General features: G+C 38.0%; 1 protein-coding gene across 5 annotated transcripts in view; it reads left to right on the forward strand.

Moving 5' to 3' along the window:
• The window catches only part of NLN (neurolysin), a 43,977-nt gene extending 29,288 nt beyond the window's left edge, over window positions 1-14,689 (forward strand). For 4 of the 5 annotated variants that reach the window (XM_064140178.1, XM_064140179.1, XM_064140180.1 and 1 more), the window contains exons 8-13: window positions 2,150-2,516; window positions 4,264-4,465; window positions 8,095-8,281; window positions 8,606-8,734; window positions 9,128-9,264; window positions 14,166-14,689. In XM_064140178.1, the coding sequence (XP_063996248.1) occupies window positions 2,150-2,516; window positions 4,264-4,465; window positions 8,095-8,281; window positions 8,606-8,734; window positions 9,128-9,264; window positions 14,166-14,300 (1,157 nt within the window). In that variant the 3' untranslated portion in view covers window positions 14,301-14,689. The remainder of the gene's footprint in view (window positions 1-2,149; window positions 2,517-4,263; window positions 4,466-8,094; window positions 8,282-8,605; window positions 8,735-9,127; window positions 9,265-14,165) is intronic. The other variant, XM_064140181.1, reaches the window with a different exon arrangement.
• The last annotated feature ends 4,293 nt before the right edge of the window (window positions 14,690-18,982 follow it).

Here is an 18,982-nt window from a genome sequence, read left to right on the forward strand (position 1 = left end):
TTATCTATTCAGGAGGCTCTGTCACAGTTGCAGCCATTCATTCCTTTAGCTGCGATTTTTTTTGTGTGTCTTTGATAATATCAAACTACATTAAGTGTAATGAAAAACAATAGCATGTGATGATGCATCTTCCATGAGCTGAATGAATAAATTACACATGGAACAGTAGATTAAATCTAAATTTCAAAAGCCCTCTCGTGGGATAAGATGAAAACGGAGATCTCTTGAAAACTGTAAGCAGTTTACAAATTGATAGTCATCCTTTTGATCTCAGTAGTTTCACTCTTCTGCACGGAGTTAACGCAGGTCCACAAAAGAGTATGTGTTCCTTCATAAATGTGTCCTAACAGTACTTAGGATTGCATATTGATGTACCTTATAAGTAAACTCTCTAAAATAAGGTAGTACAGCAATGAAGTCTGTTTAGTGGTGTCTTGTGAGTTTTGGTGTCTATATATCAATGAAGCGGCTCAAGTGCACCTCTTACTTCACCAATAATTCTGTTATTTTAATCCTGTAATGGTGTGAGCTCAGCTGCATCTTTAGCAGTACCAATTATCTATATATTTGCCAATGAACTTATGGTTAATTTTGATTTATAGTTAAATAAACTTGATTTATAATTAAATAAACTTGATTTTTTAAAAATGTACTTAAAAGTAGCTTAGAGTCGCCATTATACATTCGTCATCCTAAATGGCCTTACATAATACTGGGTTGTATTTTAGTTTCAAAAGCAACAGACATTTTTAGTAGTTATTGTTGTGGATGACTTTGTACGGTATGAGATCATAAACTTTTCTATTCATAAGTACCATGTTTCTTGGCAGTTCTCTTAAAGGGAGAATGTTCATTGAATTAATTGTTACCTTTAGTTTAGCTCTTTTGATATATCCTTAGCTACGAGTTTGGCTATATAATTTGCTGTGCTTTGTTCATATATATTAATGTTTTAAATCAATGTTTGTAAGCCATTTTAGGGTTGGGAAGAAAAGTGTTCTGTCCTGTGACATATTCTGGATTTAGTATAATATGAATTGCCGCAGTATTTGTCATGTATAGTGCCTTACAGCCTACCTAGAAGCAGGAGTGGCAGTTTCTAAATTTTAGGTACGGTTATTATTACTGAAACTCCAGTAAAGTACATACTGTACTACTGTAAATATTTCTGTACTATGAGACACCTTTTTTTCCTTCCTTAACAGCTGTCAAGTGGTGTTCCTCAGGGCTCAGCTTTGGGGACAGTTCTCTTTAATATTTTTATCTGTGATCTGATTGAGTGCACCTTCAGTAAGCTTGTGGGTGACACTAAGATGTGAGGAAGAGTTGATCTATTTGAGAGTAGCAAGGCCCTGGGTAGGGACCTCAACAGAACTGATGGGCTGAAGCCAATATTATGACGTTTGACAAGGCCAAGTGTTGAGTCTTGCACCTGAGTCACAGCACCATGCAACACTAAGTCTTTGGGCAGAGTGGCTGGAAAGCTACCCAGCAGAGAGGTATCTGTTGGTGTTGATCAGCAGCCTTCTGAACATGAGCCAGTATGCCTAGGTGGGCAAGAAGGCCAACAGCATTATAGACGCAGTGTCAGGAATAGTGTGACAGCAGGATTAGGGAAGTGATTGTCCCCCTGTACTCAGCACTGTGGAGGCCACACCTTGAGCACTGTGTTCTGCACTTACTAGTAGAAAGACATTGAAGTTGGAGTGGATCCAGAGGAGAGTAACAAAGCTGTTGAAGAATCTGCACAGGAGGTTGAGGAGAGACCTTCTCACAGGTAAATAGTGATAGAACAAGAGGGAATGGCCTCAAGCTGCGACTGGGTGGGTTTAGACTGTGCATTAGGAAACATTTTTTACCAGCAAGAGTGGTCAGGCATTGGAATGGGCTGCCCAGGAAAGTGGTTGAGTCACCAACCCTGGATGTGTTTAGAAGTCGTTTGGGCGTGGTGCTTGATATGGTTTAAGGGTGAACTTCGTAGAGCAGGGATAGCGATTGGACTGGATGATCCAGAGAGTTTTTTCCAACTGGAATGTTTCTGTGATTCCATGATCTTAAAGGTTTTTTCCAACCTAAACAGTTCTGTGATTTTATAGAAATACACTTAGTAGGGAACAGAAACCTTATTCCAAGATGATTTCTATTTCAGATGATTTGAGTAACAAGCTAAAGCCATTGGTTGAGGAAGAAAGAGAATTTATTCTGGATTTGAAGAAAAAGGAATGTAAAGAAAGAAACTTTGATTATGATGGAAGAATCAATGCCTGGGATCTTCATTATTACATGAACAAAACAGAAGAGCTGAAATACTCCATAGATCAAGAAAAGCTGAAGGAGTACTTTCCAATTCAAGCTGTTACAGAAGGCTTACTGAATATATACCAGAAGCTGCTGGGACTTGTATTTGAGCAAGTAGAAGGTGCTCATGTTTGGCATGACAGTGTTACTCTTTATACAGTGAAGGATAATTCAACAGGAGAAATGTTAGGGCAGTTCTATTTGGACCTTTACCCCAGGTAATTATGTCTTAGTGTGTTATATGAAGTAAACATTATTCTCACTGACAAGATTATTATCATGTTCGGTAAATCTGAGCTGTTTCAGACTGTTCATGCTTTTTTCAGTGCAAATATGTTTCTTACTTGCATTCAGGTTATGAAGCATTAGTACCTTTTTTTGGTCTACTTCAAAATTTTCTCCTTCCAAACTAACACTGAAGTTTACTTTTCATTTGTACTGAACTGTTGCCCTAGTCTGTTCAGGTCAATTATATTTTAGTCTGTTCAGGTCAATTGTATTTCTATCTGCTAAGTGTTCCTAGTTTCTCAAGGAACAAACCTTGAGCAAACTGAGGTGTGTGGTTCCAGGTTAATCACTGTAGCTGTCCAGCTCTCTTTGTTAACTATTTACAACACTGTCTGAGTTCTGTCAGAGATTAGGAGGTGTGATGGTTTGGGTGTTTCCCACCCCCCCCACTTTATAAATCACCCAGACTAGACTCAGTCGGCTCTGGAAATATGAATGAAGCTATTTATTTACAGCTAGCACAATATACAAGCAGATATTTACAGTATATACAGTTATATACAGAAATATACAAGGTAAAAGTAATACAGAAGCACAACTCCCCTCCCAGAAACCTGAGTCCCCAGGAGGGGCTCTCAACCACCCCTGCACCTTCCCTCTACCCCTCTCAACCTTACCCCAGTCCTAAGGAAGAACAGAGGTTCAGCCAAGAGGTTAAGAAGCAAAGTGGGTTAGGCCAAATGGAAGGGTGTGTTAGAGAGATGCAGCTCAGTCAGCAGCCCAAGTGAGAGTGAGACAAAATGGCGAGAGTGTTATCTAATGTTTTCATTTCTCGTTCCCATACTCCTTAGCAAGACTGTGAGGGAAGTAGACATCACCATTGTTTTCCTTTCACAGCCTGTAATCTAGTTCTTCTCACCAAAACATTCTAGCCTGCTTCAAACTAGCACAGGAGATTAGACTGTTTTGACAGGATTTATTCTTAGACCTTTTTCATTATCACTTTTTTTTTTCTTTACTGCTCTTTAGCAAATTATGAATTGGCTGATATGCTTTTGAAATTAAAAATTGATTAAAGACTTCTCTGGGTTAATAAAATTAGGTTAGTCAATACAATGGTCCATAAGTTGTTCTTTTTAAGATGGCCTGTTTGCCTGCTCTCTCCCTTTCTGCATATAATGTGAATTGTTGAAGCTCTTTATTAGGAAAAGTTCTGACTTAACTACCCAGTTAACTACGGAGTTTCCAGTGAATTTTTCTTTAAACTTTTGGAAATGCATTAAATTGTATTATTTTGTCTTCTGTAACATAAGAAAAAATACTGCTGCAAAGAGCAGGATGTTGTGCTTTTTGCTACAGTAGCAGTTTAAAATAGAATTGGCATCTTCATGACAAATACTTTCAGTATTTGAGTGAAAATTAGATTCTAATAAATCATAAACTCATAGAATGGTTTGGATTGGAGAGGACCTCTAAGGGTCATCTAGTCCAAGCCCTTCTCCCATGCTGCTGTGAATCCTAGATTGCTGCTGTTTGTGTACCTCTTTTTTTTTCACTCTTGTACTCTTTACAGAATCTTAAACTTAATGAGTCTTAGTAGTAGTGAAAAGATGTAATTTATTTGTGTAAAGCTTTAAAGAGACAGTAACTCATCATCCCAGGTCTTGATTAGGCTTCACTATTCTCATGAGCAGGCTTGTGGTTTGAACAGAGTGTCCGATGTGTTTTCTTATACAGAGAAGGAAAATATGGTCATGCAGCATGCTTTGGTCTCCAACCTGGCTGTCTTCTCTCTGATGGCAGCAGAATGCTGTCTGTAGCTGCCCTGGTAACAAATTTCACAAAACCTGTGTCAGATCACCCATCATTGCTGCGACATGATGAAGTAAAGACTTACTTCCATGAATTTGGTCATGTAATGCATCAAATATGTGCCCAGGTTAGTGATGTTTTAATCCAATGTAAGACATCTTTCTCAACTGTCTCAAAACAAGGTGTAAGTCTGTTTTGGTGATTTCTAGTTTTAATAGAGTGCATATGCAGGTTTTGGTTATTCTTTAAAGTGGCAGGTTGTGAGGGGTTTTATGTATTCATTTTTCTTCTTGTGGAAACCATTTTCATAGGAATAGATACTTATGCATTTAAACCATGCAAGTTCCTGTAACAAATAAATAGATCCACATATAAGGCAAAGAAGGTGCTCAATGGTGGTTTCTTTCATAGCTGTTAGAGAGCTAGCTTTTTATTCTTTCCAGCAGGATTAGGGAAGCTTTTGCTTTTATTGGAAGCAAAAAAAGCTAACCCAAAACGTGCTGTACCTAAGAGTGCAAATGAATTGTGAATCCAGATCACCTCTAACATTTTGGAATTTAGCACTCTTGAGAGCTCTGTCTCTTGACATCGAAAAGCATAAAACAGGTCATGCGTCAGCTGTTGTATTTTCTGCTCTCCTGCCTGACAGTCAGTGTTCTCACAGTGACCAGAATAATTGAAGCTAGTTTGCAGTTTTTACATCAAGATGTCAGTAAAGTTGTAAAATTGCTGGCTTCATTTTTACTTACATGCAAAATTGATTCTGCCAAGTGATAAATTTATTATTGGCCTAATGAGAGTTTTAAGTTTCAGAGAGAGACAAGTCATTCATTCACAAAAACTGTGCGTAAATATGATGAAATCCAGACTTGATGTAGCAATACTTTCATCTTCTTTATAATCAAATATCAAAAAATAAAATCAGATAAATACAACACACATTAGATTTTAATTCTTGACCTTGATCATGGAGACTAAGATTGCAGAATAAGAAAACACAATCATAGAAGTCCATGTATTAAATCTATAATTAAAGAAGGTACATTAAACCAAACTTCAGAACAAGTAAACAGACTTGCTTAAATATATTTGCATAGTGTTGAAGTTCAAAATAAATTATTATTTAATAGATTATTTGATTGTCTTCACCCTAAGACAGGTGTTTTTGAGCTCATATATCAAGAATCAAACCTGTTCTTTCTTTTAATCTAACTAAAATTTGTTTACAAATGAGATACATTCAGCATTGGGACAAAATTGACTGCAACATTTTGATAAGTGGTGAAGATGAGCCTGGGTGTTTTAGAACTGCTTCTAGGCAGTCTAAGCCAACAGTTATAATACTTTACTTGCTGGGAAATTGTACATAGGTCAGAGAGACCTACTTCTCAGTTTTCTCTGGTACTGCTTGAGGAGGTTTCTGTTTGCATAGCTACTGTGCTCGCTGCTCTTACATTTATTTTTTTTAATTGTTATTTGCAGGTGTGCAAACTTGCTCTTCCCATGTAAGACCATGCTGTTCTCTGTGAGCTGTTTGCAAAGCACCATCTTGGTTCACATGATGATTTGTTTAAGCATGTTAAAATTTGACATTTAAAGAATATGAGAGAATTGGACTGGGTAGAAACCTGTGAGTTGCTAGTAAAAGTCAGCTTTTGGAGACTGATAATGTACTGGATGTCTGCTGGAAAGTGAGATCATAGAATCAGCCAGGTTGGAAAAGACCTCCAAGATCATCCAGTCCAACCTATCACCCAGCCCCATCCAGTCAACTAGACCATGGTACTAAGTGCCTCACCCAGGCTTTTCTTCAACACCTCCAGGGATGGAGACTCCACCACCTCCCTGGGCAGCCCATTCCAATGGCAAATCACTCTCTCTGTGAAGAACTTCCTCCTAACATCCAGCCTATACCTCCCCCAGCACAACTTGAGACTGTGTCCCCTTGTTCTATTGCTGCTTGCCTGGAAGACACCAACTCCCACGTAGCTACAACCTCCCTTCAGGTAGCTGTAGACAGCAGTGAGGTCACCCCAGAGTCTTCTCTAGGCTGAACAACCCCAGCTCCCTCAGCCTCTCCTCATAGGGTTTGTGTTCCAGGCCCCTCACCAGCTTTGTCACCCTTCTTCTGGACACTTTCCAGCACCTCAACATCTTTCTTGAATTGAGGGGCCCAGAACTGGACACAGGACTCAAGGTGTGGCCTGACCAGTGCTGAGTACAGGGGCAGAATAACCTTCCTTGTCCTACTGGCCACACTGTTCCTGATGCAGGCCATGATATCATTGGCTCTCTTGGCCACCTGGGCACACTGCTGCCTCATCTTCAGCCTACTCTCTGTCAGTACCCCCAGGTCCCTTTCTTCCTGGCTGCTCTCCAGATGTCAGAGTAGGGAGGGAATGTTTATGCTGTGAGGAAGGAGAGTCATTGAAGTACATTACTTAAATATCTTAATATTTTTGTTAGTGTGGTGCACTTTTGCAGGGGTAAATGCTCTACAAAAGGCCCACAAGTTCTTGCACCCCACTTGCGTTTTGCTGCAGCCACTCTATCGTAATGTCTTCCTATCTGATGCTTTTGAGCTTTTCTTCATAGCTGCTACTCAGGGAGTACAGTAAGAAGAGGTGGTGTGTTATAACAGTAGATTTGAGTAACATGCAAGTGTAAATGAAAGCAAATGTTTTTGTTTTTTTTTCTGTTGTTCTGAAGACATGACAGAAAGAGATATGCATGGGGTATATTTGTCAGGTTTTTTGTAACCCTACAAGCAAGTTTGAAAGTGCTCCTGTGGGCATTTATTCTGTGTTTGAGGCTGGAACCTAAGAATATCTACAGCCCTTAATGAGGGTATCCAGAAAACTGAGAATTCTTTTTTTCTTTTAGTACTTGAAATGTTCTGTTAGAGTTTTGAGAAACTGGCTTGATAAAAGGAGGTAAATTTATTACAGGACAAGTGTGGAGTGGAACATTTTTTGTTAGCATTTGAACTGTCTTTCAAAAGTGACTTTATATTTAGAAATATTTTGGGCTTGGAATGTATTTTTGTGAAGACTTATAACTGTGCAAAGCTTTTCTTCAAAATTAGTATGTAGACAGGCTTTTTAAGCATGATGTGACTGGTGATACTAAAGTAAATATTAAAAAGCTGTAATGAGCTTGGCTTTCAAAAGGAAGATTCTTCTGTCAGTGACTGAGTGTCAGATTTGGAGACCTTTCATCAATAAAATTGCTAGGTGTCATTTCAGGCCATGTATTATTGGCCTGAAGTCATTGTACTGCGTTTTACCTAGCTACCTGATGAATGAAGACAGGGCAAAGCTGAACAGGATAACTAGATAAAAGTAAAATCTTTGAATCAGTGCAGTAGACTGTAATGGAATAAACTAGTTTGTAAGTGTGTAATTGGAGTTTATTGTTTTACTTTGTGTTAGTTAGAAAAAAATAATAACCATTCATAAATTATATAATTGTCATAAGACAGCAATGGAAACATTTATATTTCTGTGATAGCCTGAAAGATAAAAATCAGTAAGATTAAGAAAACTAAAGTAGTGCTTCTCACCAGTAGAGAATGCAGTAAATAACTAGAGAGTAATCTATTTTGTTGTTTGATTGAAATAAAGTTATTGTCTCATAACTGAATTTTTGCCCTCCTTTCTTTAAAATTCATGTTATTGTTATTATTATTGAATTGTTCAACTTACTACTTTTAAGTCTACTTCTATTTAATACAGTGATTTTTTTTTTTTCTTTTAGACTGATTTTGCTAGATTTAGTGGAACTAATGTGGAAACAGACTTTGTTGAGGTACCTTCACAAATGTTTGAGAACTGGGTGTGGGAAAAAGAACCGCTACAGCAAATGTCAAGACATTATAAAGATGAGAGCCATGTTGGAGATGCCATGATGGAGAAACTTGCTGCCTCTAGACTGGCTAATACAGGTATCTCTCTGTTCTCTCTGCTTGCTGTGTATGTTTAAAAATATGGGATTTAAAAGTTGGTGGGGAAACACTTCCAAAAAGTGTAAGACAGTTACCAGTGTCTTTCTGCATTTATTTGCATGGATAGCACCTTGAATAAAAGCTACATGACAGATACCACTAAGTGCAGGAACCGTGGCAGCTCTGGTTTTCCAGGCTACCCATAGTACAAAATGGTTAGAATTCTAATAATCTAATGTGTACATGGAGAACTTTGAATGAAGGGTGCTGAAGAACCTCTTATCTACTTGGATGCTAGTTAATTAAATGTTCTTACCTCATTAGGCCTTCTAACCCTCCGTCAGATTGTTTTAAGCAAAGTTGACCAGGCACTTCATACAAAGCCATCTGTTGACCCAGCAGATGAATATGCTAAATACTGTATGGAGATTCTAGGAATTCCTGCCACTCCAGGTGCGTCAATATGAAGCTTTTATACAGCATGCCCAAAAGGTTTCATTAAACATGCCTTTCTTTCCTAACAATGCTTGTCATTCAAAAAAAGGGTTGTTTATAAAAGAACCTACTCTTACGAAGCTGAAGTAATTACTTTGAAACTTGAGATGATCTTTGAAAAAAATTGAAGGAAGATTAAAGTAAATATAAAACTGAACCTTTTGCTGGTTCTGTTTTAGAGTGACATGATGTGAATGCAAATTCCGTCACATCTGTGTTGAACGTGCAACTAGCCTAAAATGGGAAATTGAGTTTCTTTTGTCAAGGCAGCTGATCTAAATTCCTTATTAATTTAGGTCAAAGTATTGAAGTAACTGCATTTGTTTTAAATAAATTAATCTACTTTTCAAGGAACAAACATGCCAGCTACTTTTGGGCATCTGGCAGGTGGTTATGATGGTCAGTACTATGGATACCTGTGGAGTGAAGTGTTTTCAATGGACATTTTTTATAGCTGCTTTAAACAACAGGGAATAATGAATCCAAAGGTAGGTGTTGAATTATTTTTACTAAATACTTTTGTAATTTGTCTCTGAAACTGCTTTTATTGCAATTATGATCTGTAGATATGATATCTCAAGTACTTCCTTCATACATGTCAAGTTCAGATCAAAAACAATAACAAAATGATAACAAAACTTACTTTATAAAATCATCTTAAAATTTCCAAGAGCACCTGGAATTAAATACAACTCCAAGATATTCAGATATTTAGTATTGTAACACTTTTAAGACATATGTCACATTGACTAATGCCTTTGTCTTCAATTTTAGACTAAAAAATATGTTCTCCCACTGCAAGAGCAGATTTGTGTTCTTCTTTGCTAAAGCTGTCTAATAACGGTGCTCTATTTCCATTAATCCATTAATATTTCCAGTAATCTATTTCCTAAGTACATGGTACTTCTATGTTATTTAGAAAACTGAATTTATTTTGGGCTTAACTTTTTCACATCACAGCATAACTTGTTCAATGATTCATAGAATATTTTCATTTGAAGGGACCTTAAGGATCATTTAGTTCTAACTCCCCTGCCTCCCTAACCTTTTGCTAGACCAGATTGCTTAAGGCTTCATCCAGCCTAGTCTTGAAGACCTCCAGGGAGGGGACATCCACAAGCTCCCTGGGCAAGCTGTTCTAGTGTCTGACTACCCTCACTGTAAAGAATTTACAGTATCTAGTCTAAATTTACGCTTTCCCAGTTTAAATCCATTCCTTCTCATCCTATCACTACAAGCTCTTTTAAAATTAACTTTCAGGCTTTGTTGTAGGCCTGTTTCAGGTACTGGAAGGTTGCTATAATGTCTCCCTAGAGCCTTGTTTTAGCCATGCTGAACAACCCCAACTCTCATAGCCTGTTCTCATAAGGGCGGTGCTTCAGCCCTCTGATCATCTTTGTGGCCCTCCTGTGGACCCACTCCAGCAGTTTGATATCCTTCTTATGGTGAGGGAACCAGAACTGGACACAGTACTTAGGTGAGGTGTCACCAGAGCAGAGGGGCAGAATCTCTTCCCTTGTCATGTGGTCACACTTCTTTTGATACAGCCCAGGATGCAGTTTGCCTTCTGGGCTGAAAGTGCACATTGCTAGCTTATGTGGAGTTTTTCATTAACTGACACCCCCAAGTCCTGCTCAAGGCTGCTCTTGAGGCACTCCTTGCCCAGCCTCCATATTTGCTAGGGATTGCCTTGACCTACATATAGGATCCTACATTTGTACCTTGCTGAGCTTCATCAGGTTGACTTGGGCCCACCTCTCAAGTCTATCCAAGCCCCTCTGGATGACATCCCTTGCCTCCAGCCTGTCGACTGGATCAAACAGCTTGGTGTCATCTGTAGACTTGATGAGGGTGCGTTCATTCCCACTATCCATGTTGCTGACAAAGATGTTAGACAACACTAACCTTGGGGGATGTGACTTGTCACTGGTCTCAATTTGGACATTGAGCAGTTGACCGCAAGTTTTTGAGTGTAGCCATACAATCAGTTTATTTTCCGGGAAGTGTCCACCTCTCAAGTCCATGCTCTTTCAATTTGGTGACCACAGTGTCATAATGTCAAACACACTGCACAATCCCAGGCAGATGACATCAGTTACTCTTCCCTTATCCACTGATGCTGTAATTCCATCATAGAAAGCCGCCAGGATTTGCCCTTAGTGAAGCCATGTTTGTTACCACTAATCACCTCTTCTTCATTTTCTGTGTGCTTTAGCAAAGACTTCAGGAGGATCTGCTCCATGGTCTTGCCAGGTGATTTGCAATTTTTCCCTCTAAAGTTTTTCTCCCAAGTGGCTTTTGAAGTTCAAATCATTGACAGGTTCTAGATTTACAGGTTTTTTTCTCCTCTTGTGTAGTTCTCCAGTTTCATCTGCTGCCATTAGAAATAGAGGATTGTTAGTGATGTGGTTGGTAGTCTTGCAGTTCTATCAACCTTTCTTATTTTTCAGAGATTATAGTATTAGACTGGTTAGTTGAGATGCTGCAGCTCTATCATGGGAAAGGCCTTTCAGTTTTCTTAATCTTCTTAAGTGTCTTCTGGATTCAGAAACCAACACTACTTCTTCCCTTCAGTTAATATATATAAGAGAGAAATAAAACAGAGGTAAGAAAGTGGTTGAGTTTCCTGTTCCTCCCCTGGAATTTGCCTTTGTTCCTTCCTTTCCTTATTGTAGCAAATAGAACTTCTAGAACTGTCACCCCTTCTAAAGGGTGGAGAAAGTAAACAAGATCAGACTTGGACTTGAAGAAAGGAGTCCAAAGAGAAGATGGGGTGGCTAGAAAGCTGAACAGTGAGTAGGCTAATAAAACACTAAAGGAGTTTTATGAAGAAAAGCAGTAAAATGAGTAGTTTGAGAGAAGTGATGACAGAAGTTGTGGCTTGTTTCCAAATGCAGGAGAGAAAGAATGGCAAGTTAAATGGGAGAATAAAATAATTTTTTTACAAATCTCATGCAGATCTTAAAAATGGCCTTTGGGAAGTGGTCAGACTTCCTGGGCTTTTTTAGCTATTAGCAGTTGGAAGAGATGGCTAAAAGGGTGCTGCTGGTGCCAGATTTGTGGGACTTTGAGTCAGTTCTCTGTTCTGACATATACACACTTCCACAGTCATCACAGACTTCTGTTTGCCTTACTCCCTATCCTCAAAACTCTTTTTCTGAGCAATTGTATTGTCAAAATCCTAAGCTATAGTTTTCCAGAATTACTCTGTAACCTTTGCTTTTCCAGAAGTGTGATAGTGCTTTTTTTTTTTTTTGGTTTTGTTTTGTGTTTGGTTGTTTTGTTTTGGTGGGGATTTTTGTTTTCTTTGTTGGTGTGTTGCAGGACTGTAAGAATATTTGTCATAGTTCAGCTAAAAGGCAATGAGTGCCTCTTGTAATGTGAAGCCTGCTATCCAGGCTAAGAACTGAGAAAGAAAAATGATTATCTCATGAATATATGTATGTGTCACTTGCTGTCTAGCATATGTGTGCATGCATACTTTGCTTGGCACGTATAACTTTAGGGTCTCAGAGTAGTGCTATTTACTCAAATTGATTTAATTTCAACTTTGTTTCCTTATTTGCACTCATGTAAGTGTAATACAGTTCTACAAGATGAGAGAAACAACCTTCCATAAATAAATGCTAGATATCAATACAATTTTGGTAGTTATTAATGTTTTGTTATATCTATATTCAGACTTTAGAACAGCAGGAGAGGAGAACAGTAATGGTACTATGACTAAGGCTTTTAGAATTTACTTTGCCTCTTTCTGTTACAGTAAAGCCTCTTACCCTCTTTTAAGCAAGTTATAGAAAACTGTTTTCAGAGAATGTATCTATAAAAACTCTGTAGCAAACAACTCTGCTTTTATTGGTTGCCATACACCTCAATTCTTGCACAATATCTGAAGTAACCTCTGATCTCCCTAAAACAATGTTCTGGCTCTGGAAGGACATCAGCAAGGATTCAAGTCTACTTAAAAGACACTTTAAAACAATATATTCATTTGGTGCTGATAGTTAAGAACACTACAAAAATAGTGAAGTAAAAAAAAATGCTTCAATCAATTTTTTAAATCTTTTTTTTCCCCATCTGGTATTAATTCAGTACAATTGATAATGGAATTAATGCATGGAATTGCATCAGTTCAGAAGATCTACTCTTGGTTTTACATTGCAGCTATCAGGAAGTGGTCCTGTAATGTCATAGCATCAGCTATGAAGAGAAAGTATATATGTATATATACAGTGACTAAAAGGAAAACCTTTGTTTTCTTCAACATCAGAAGCATCTGGGACATCAGACAAAATAACTTTTTCTCATTGATAATCATGTCTCACAAGCCCAAGTTTCTCCAAATACATTCTTATATAACCTTTTCATAAGAAAGTTGTCATTATTTAGTGTTGTCTCAGAAGCTTGATTCATTCTTTTTAGAGGAATCCATTCCTTCTGAAGTAATAATGTTTCAACCTGAAAATAAAACCTTAGTTAAGTCTCCTTTAAGATGCTGAGTAGGGGAGTTAAACATGTTTGTGTATATTATGTGTATAAATATGTATATAATATATGTATGTGTGCCATGACATTCCTCAGTGCTATATCCATCTCTGAATTGTGATCTCTGTTCTTCAGAGATTAATAAAAGAGGAATCATCAACTAGGAGATAACAGATGCTACGTTTGCTCTTCCTGCCAGTCAGTCACAGGGATACTAATCACTGAAGATTGTATGGAGATTGTGTGTGTGTGATGCTTTATAGAATGCCCTTCAGACAAGGTGTGGTTGTATACTCCAAAAGGGTGTAGGTCCACAAGAAAAATTATTTCTTCAGAAATGGGTTAAAATTTCAGCTTGCTTGAATTCTTCTAGTAGATTAGGGAGCTGGGGTTGTTTAGCCTGGAAAAGAGGAAGCTCAGGGGTGATCACATTGCTGTCCACAACTACCTGAGGGGAGACTGTAGCCAGCTTGGGGTCAGTCTCTTCTCCCAGGCAACCAGCAACAGCACAAGGGGACCCAGTCTCAAGTTGTGCTGAGGGAGGTCTAGGCTGGATATTAGGAGGAAGTTCTTCATGGAGAGAGTGATTTGCCATTGGAATGGGCTGCCCAGGGAGGTGGTGGAGATGTTCAAGAGAAGACTGGATGAGGCACTTAGTGCTATGGTCTGCTTGATTGGCTAGGGCTGGGTGATAGATCAGACTGAATAATCTTGGAGGTCTCTTCCAACCTGGTTGATCTTATGATTATATGTAAATTATAGTTGTGGTGTATCCTAATTTGTATTACTAAAATCTGGAATGAAGGGAGGTGTTGCATCATGAGAGTTGTTTGTTTTTTTTAACATAGGCCACATACAGTTTGAAAGATAAGAAATACTGACATTCTGCTTTACCTTTTATCAGGCTGGGATGAAATACAGAAACCTCATTTTGAAACCTGGAGGATCTTTGGATGGGATGGATATGCTGCAAAATTTCTTGGAGCGTAAACCAAGCCAGAGAGCTTTCTTATTGAGTAAGGGATTATGTGTTCAGTAAAATTATTGTTCCTTTGTAATAGCACAAAAGTACTGTATTGGCTGGAAATATCAGTGTATTTCACATCTTAACTGTGTGTCACTCTAAGGAAAATGGGTCACTTTTTGATGATATTGTTTTTAATTGTGTAACTGTGGTGTTTGTTGGGTTTTTTTTTAATTGCATAGGACTACAAAGTTTAACACATCAGGAAAAAAAATCTGAGATGTGCGGAAGTTGAGGATTTTTGATGGTTTTTTTTTTCATTGTTATGGTATAATACCAGTTAGTATGGGAAGTTGATGCCATGTTTTTCTTTTAATAGATAAACTATGTCTTGTGAGTGAATTTTAAAACTGAATGGGGATAAAAGGACACTACCAGCAATAAAAGAAACTGATTCATTCTTATTCTGTGTTCTTCTATTGTACTTACGGCTCACCAGTGTCTTTGGTGGAGACAAAGTGTGTTTGCTTTCACTATGTTTTGAGTTCAGTCTGGACTCTTAACAAATTTCAATGCTCACAGCCTGCAGAGAGCTTTACAGCAGAGACACTTACTTGATGCTTTTATACTTTATTCTAATGTATGTTAAATTCTTGCATCATTTATAAACATTCACAGTATAACTAAAAAGTGAAAATCCCTACCATTTGAGCTACCATTTTCTTCCCTTCATTGAGGAAAAACAGCCCAAATCCAAGACTTTGTCAGTACTTCCACCACTACTTCTTAGTTGGTGATCACAAATCCATTTCTTTACTTTCCAATTATGTCAGCAGTGGCAAGGAAAAGTTTCACTGAAGTAATTGTAGTGATTTCAGTTGGTCTGTGAAGTGTTTTTAAATACCTTCTTTCCTTCTTTATATGTGTTACCAACAGGGGTGGTAAATATCAATCCAAGATTTTCCTTTGCCTTTTGAGTGTCGCATGCAGAGGTGCTACAAAAAAGCTTCATAGATTTAATGACTTCAGCTGTGGGAGTGTTAAGGTCAACAGGGAATTGTTTTGCAGGTTTACTGCAAGATCATCTAAATAGTCTGCCAATCCAGGTGCAGTTTTCCTGGGTTTAGATATCACAGTATCACAGTATCATAACTTACTTTGCTTTTTGGTGATACATGAATAAGCCTTAACTTTGGTTCCTAGCTAATATGCTTTGGATGTTTAAGCCATAGCAGTAAATATGGTTGGTATTTTTATTTGTTTGTTCAGCTGTAAAGTTAAAAAAAAAACTTATGTGGTCAGGTCAAAAGACTTCTTTTTACAGCAAAAGAAAACTGAAAGCATTTGCTTTGGGTCACATTTATATGTTTCAGGGGAAAAATACCAACATTGTGAATGTTCAGTTGAAATTTTGTTTCAATGTGTTTTTCTTCTAAATTGCAGGGGGGGGGGAAAGGAGTCTGATAAGTTTATGAAATGGAAGTTTTTCAGAACTTGCTTCTAAACCACAGGACTTCTTTTTGAACCACACCAGTTACAGATGTGAGGAAACACAGTATTTTTACCCAAAACATATTAACTCTGTAGTCCAGACCACACAGCTGAGTCAGTTCTAATGCTCTGAGACTGCTAGAGTTTTAGACCCCAGTTTGCCTGGGTGATGAAAAGACAATACATGAAATTCCACATGTGTTAGAACATCTTGGATAGTATTCAAAACAGCTGGAAAAGAAAGCTGAGGAAGCTGATGGATTCAGGACTATCCTAAAACCTGTGAGATTTACTTAATTTTTTCTTAAATTCTACTTGGATTTGGAAGTATTTTCTAAACAGCATTCAGTAAATCTAAGCAATCAAATTTTAATAAGAACAAAATGCAGGGTTGATTTTTACAGCTGGTAGACAGATTTCCACATGAGGGAGACCTTTCTCAGCATAAACCAGCAGGTTCTGGTCAAGGTAGGTAAATGCAAATTCTAAACAAATTTATGTTATGATATAATGTAAATTCTAAACAAAATTATGTTATACTATATAAAAGTTAGATTTAAGATGGTACTGCTACTAATGATAATTTGAGTTGTTGAGTTCTTCAAAGTGTGTGTGTGTTACACAGTAACTAAGATACTGAAATGCAGGGGAGTGTTTGCTGTCACAGAATTAACCAGGCTGGAAAAGACCTTTGAGATCATCAAGTCAAACCTATTACCAACACCATCTAATCAACTAAGCCATGGCATTGAATGCCACGTCCTGTCTTTTTTTAAACACTTCCAGGGACAGTGGCTTCACCACCTCCCTGGACAGCCCATTCCAATGGGCAATTATTCTTTCTGTGAATAATTTTTTCCTACCATCCAGCCTAAACTTCCCCTGAAGCAGCTTGAAACTGTGTCCCCTCATTCTGTCACTGGTTGACTGGGAGAAGAGATCAACCCCCACCGGGCTACAACCTCCATTCAGATAGTTACAGAGAGCAATAAGGACTCCCCCAAGGCACCTCTTCTCCAGGCTGAACAACTCCAGCTCCCTCAGGCACTCATAGGGCTGTGCTCCAGCTCCCTCACCAGCCTTGTTGTCCTTCTCAGGACATGTTTGAGCATCTCCTCTTTCTTAAATTGAGGGGCCCAGTATGTGAAAATGCCTGCATGATTGTACAGTTATGTCAGCTAGGTGTCCATATATGGAGGGCGGAGAAAAACCTGAACCACATTGTGACCACAAATCAGAGTGTTACATTCTGTACCCATCCCACAGAACAGGACTTTCCATAATTTGTTTTTGTAGAAGGGTCAGTTTGCATCAGGGAATAATTAAGGTAGATCATTTTATGGCTAAGACTACACTTAGCACAGAAGACTAATGGGTGTGTTCTGAAGTGCTTCTGAAACATCTTCATATGATAACATATCAAACTTGTCTGCCAATTTTTATATTGGCTCAATCTGAATGAAATTGAGTTTGGACTGGATTACTTTTAAGGGTCTCTTCCAACTAGAATGATTTTATGATTCTGTGACATTCATATTCAGATTTTGTGTTGTAAAGACCTGAACTTGGATTAGAAAAGATAAACTGAAGAAAGATAAGTGTTTTTTTTTTTCTTGCTTTGAAGCTCTCCATCACAGGCATGAAACTTTGTATAGGAAACAACTTATTCTGACCATATTCCAAGGCTATAACCTGAATTTCCCCCCAGAACCACTTCCACTTTGGAAATATGAGTTAATTGCCTTGATACTGCATAGAAGCAAACATACATGTTCAAGGAGCCAAGATGTAACTGGTCATAACCCAGCCCAGTCTATATCAAACAGCTGCCTTTGACAGTTAGTAATGTATCTTGTTAGAATTTCATTGCATTTAGGTTTATTTTTTTTCCTGTCAGAAATTCAAATTGGATGTTGATTTCACAACAACAGCTTCAAATTAAGGGAAAATGTAAAATAAGAGGCTTGGAAGAAAGTAGTTGTAACCACTCAGTAAGTGAATAATAGGCAATGGTTTCCCCATTCTGCTGCTTCACTGGAGAAGATAGAATGCAGATGGGTCACAAGATAACTAGGTGGTGGCCTCAGCAGTCCCTCCTAATTGTCTGGCATAGGTCTAGCATTTAGGCTGTCTCTGGATTGCTTTCAAGTCATGTGGTCAAACCTATCTGTAAAAGGAGTCTGAAGAAAAAGTTTAAACTGTATGAGTTCTGCTGTCAGTTGTTATGCTGAGTTAATAAAGAGAGCATAAATACGTAGGCTGTTCATGTTTGTAGAGATAAGTGGAGTATTGACTCTCACTTGAGCTACTACTACAGTTTCTATACAAACAGTTCTGTTGTACATTACTATAACAACACTGCAGAATAAAACTTTCCCATTTTAGTCAGTAATCAGAGTCAGTCAGCTGCTGACCTTTTTTGACAAACAACTTTGTTAAACCCCGTTTTAACAGATAATCAGGCAGAAACTAATTCTAATGACTGTAGTCATTTGGTATAGGATAAGTAAAATTACTGCAAGAAGAAGTGAATCACAAGATCAAGGTCTCAGGTTCCTGGGTGAAAAATGAAGCAATTTCCAAATACCTTTAGATGTAGTGCTGAGAAGCTGAGTTAAATGGAGACTCCTGGGAAGGTTTTCCAGAATCGTAGAGCTGGTTGCATTTTGAGTGGTTACTGACAGGGATTAGAGCGGCTAGACATAAGATGATGTGGTAGCACAAGCCAAAGGGAAAAAAAGGGAAAGTAGCAGATGAAAGGATGAAGTTAGAGAAGGGTGTTTTGACAGTAGTAGAAGAGTTGGAGGGAATGTCAGAGACAGATAGCAGGAAAAAGACATACTGAAAAAGACTCGTACTGATTTATGAAAGTCTGTTGAATGCTCTTCATTGTTTTGTGAATTAGAAGCAACAGACGCTTGTCTATGAATAGATCTATTGTCTTTTTATTTGTATGCCAGAGAACATGACATTATGCACCAGCTAGATGCTTGAATATTTGTGCCACTTCCTGGCATCTGGAGATAAATTTTTGTCCCACCACTATTTCATTTGCTTCTATACTTTAATAGTTTCCCATGGTGGAAGAAAAAAGTATGATGTTATAGAGAAAGTTCAGTTCTTGGGGTCTGTGCTGGAAATCCTATATAGCTAATTATCATTAGCCATTGAAAAATTGTGGATTATATAAAAGACATGGTACCACACAACAAACAATCTATTTTAGGCCTAATTAACACAGATAAAGATAAATTAAATTAATTGAC

The sequence above is a fragment of the Pogoniulus pusillus genome, chromosome Z (genome assembly GCF_015220805.1).
Source record: "Pogoniulus pusillus isolate bPogPus1 chromosome Z, bPogPus1.pri, whole genome shotgun sequence".
In the NCBI taxonomy this organism is placed as follows: domain Eukaryota; kingdom Metazoa; phylum Chordata; class Aves; order Piciformes; family Lybiidae; genus Pogoniulus; species Pogoniulus pusillus.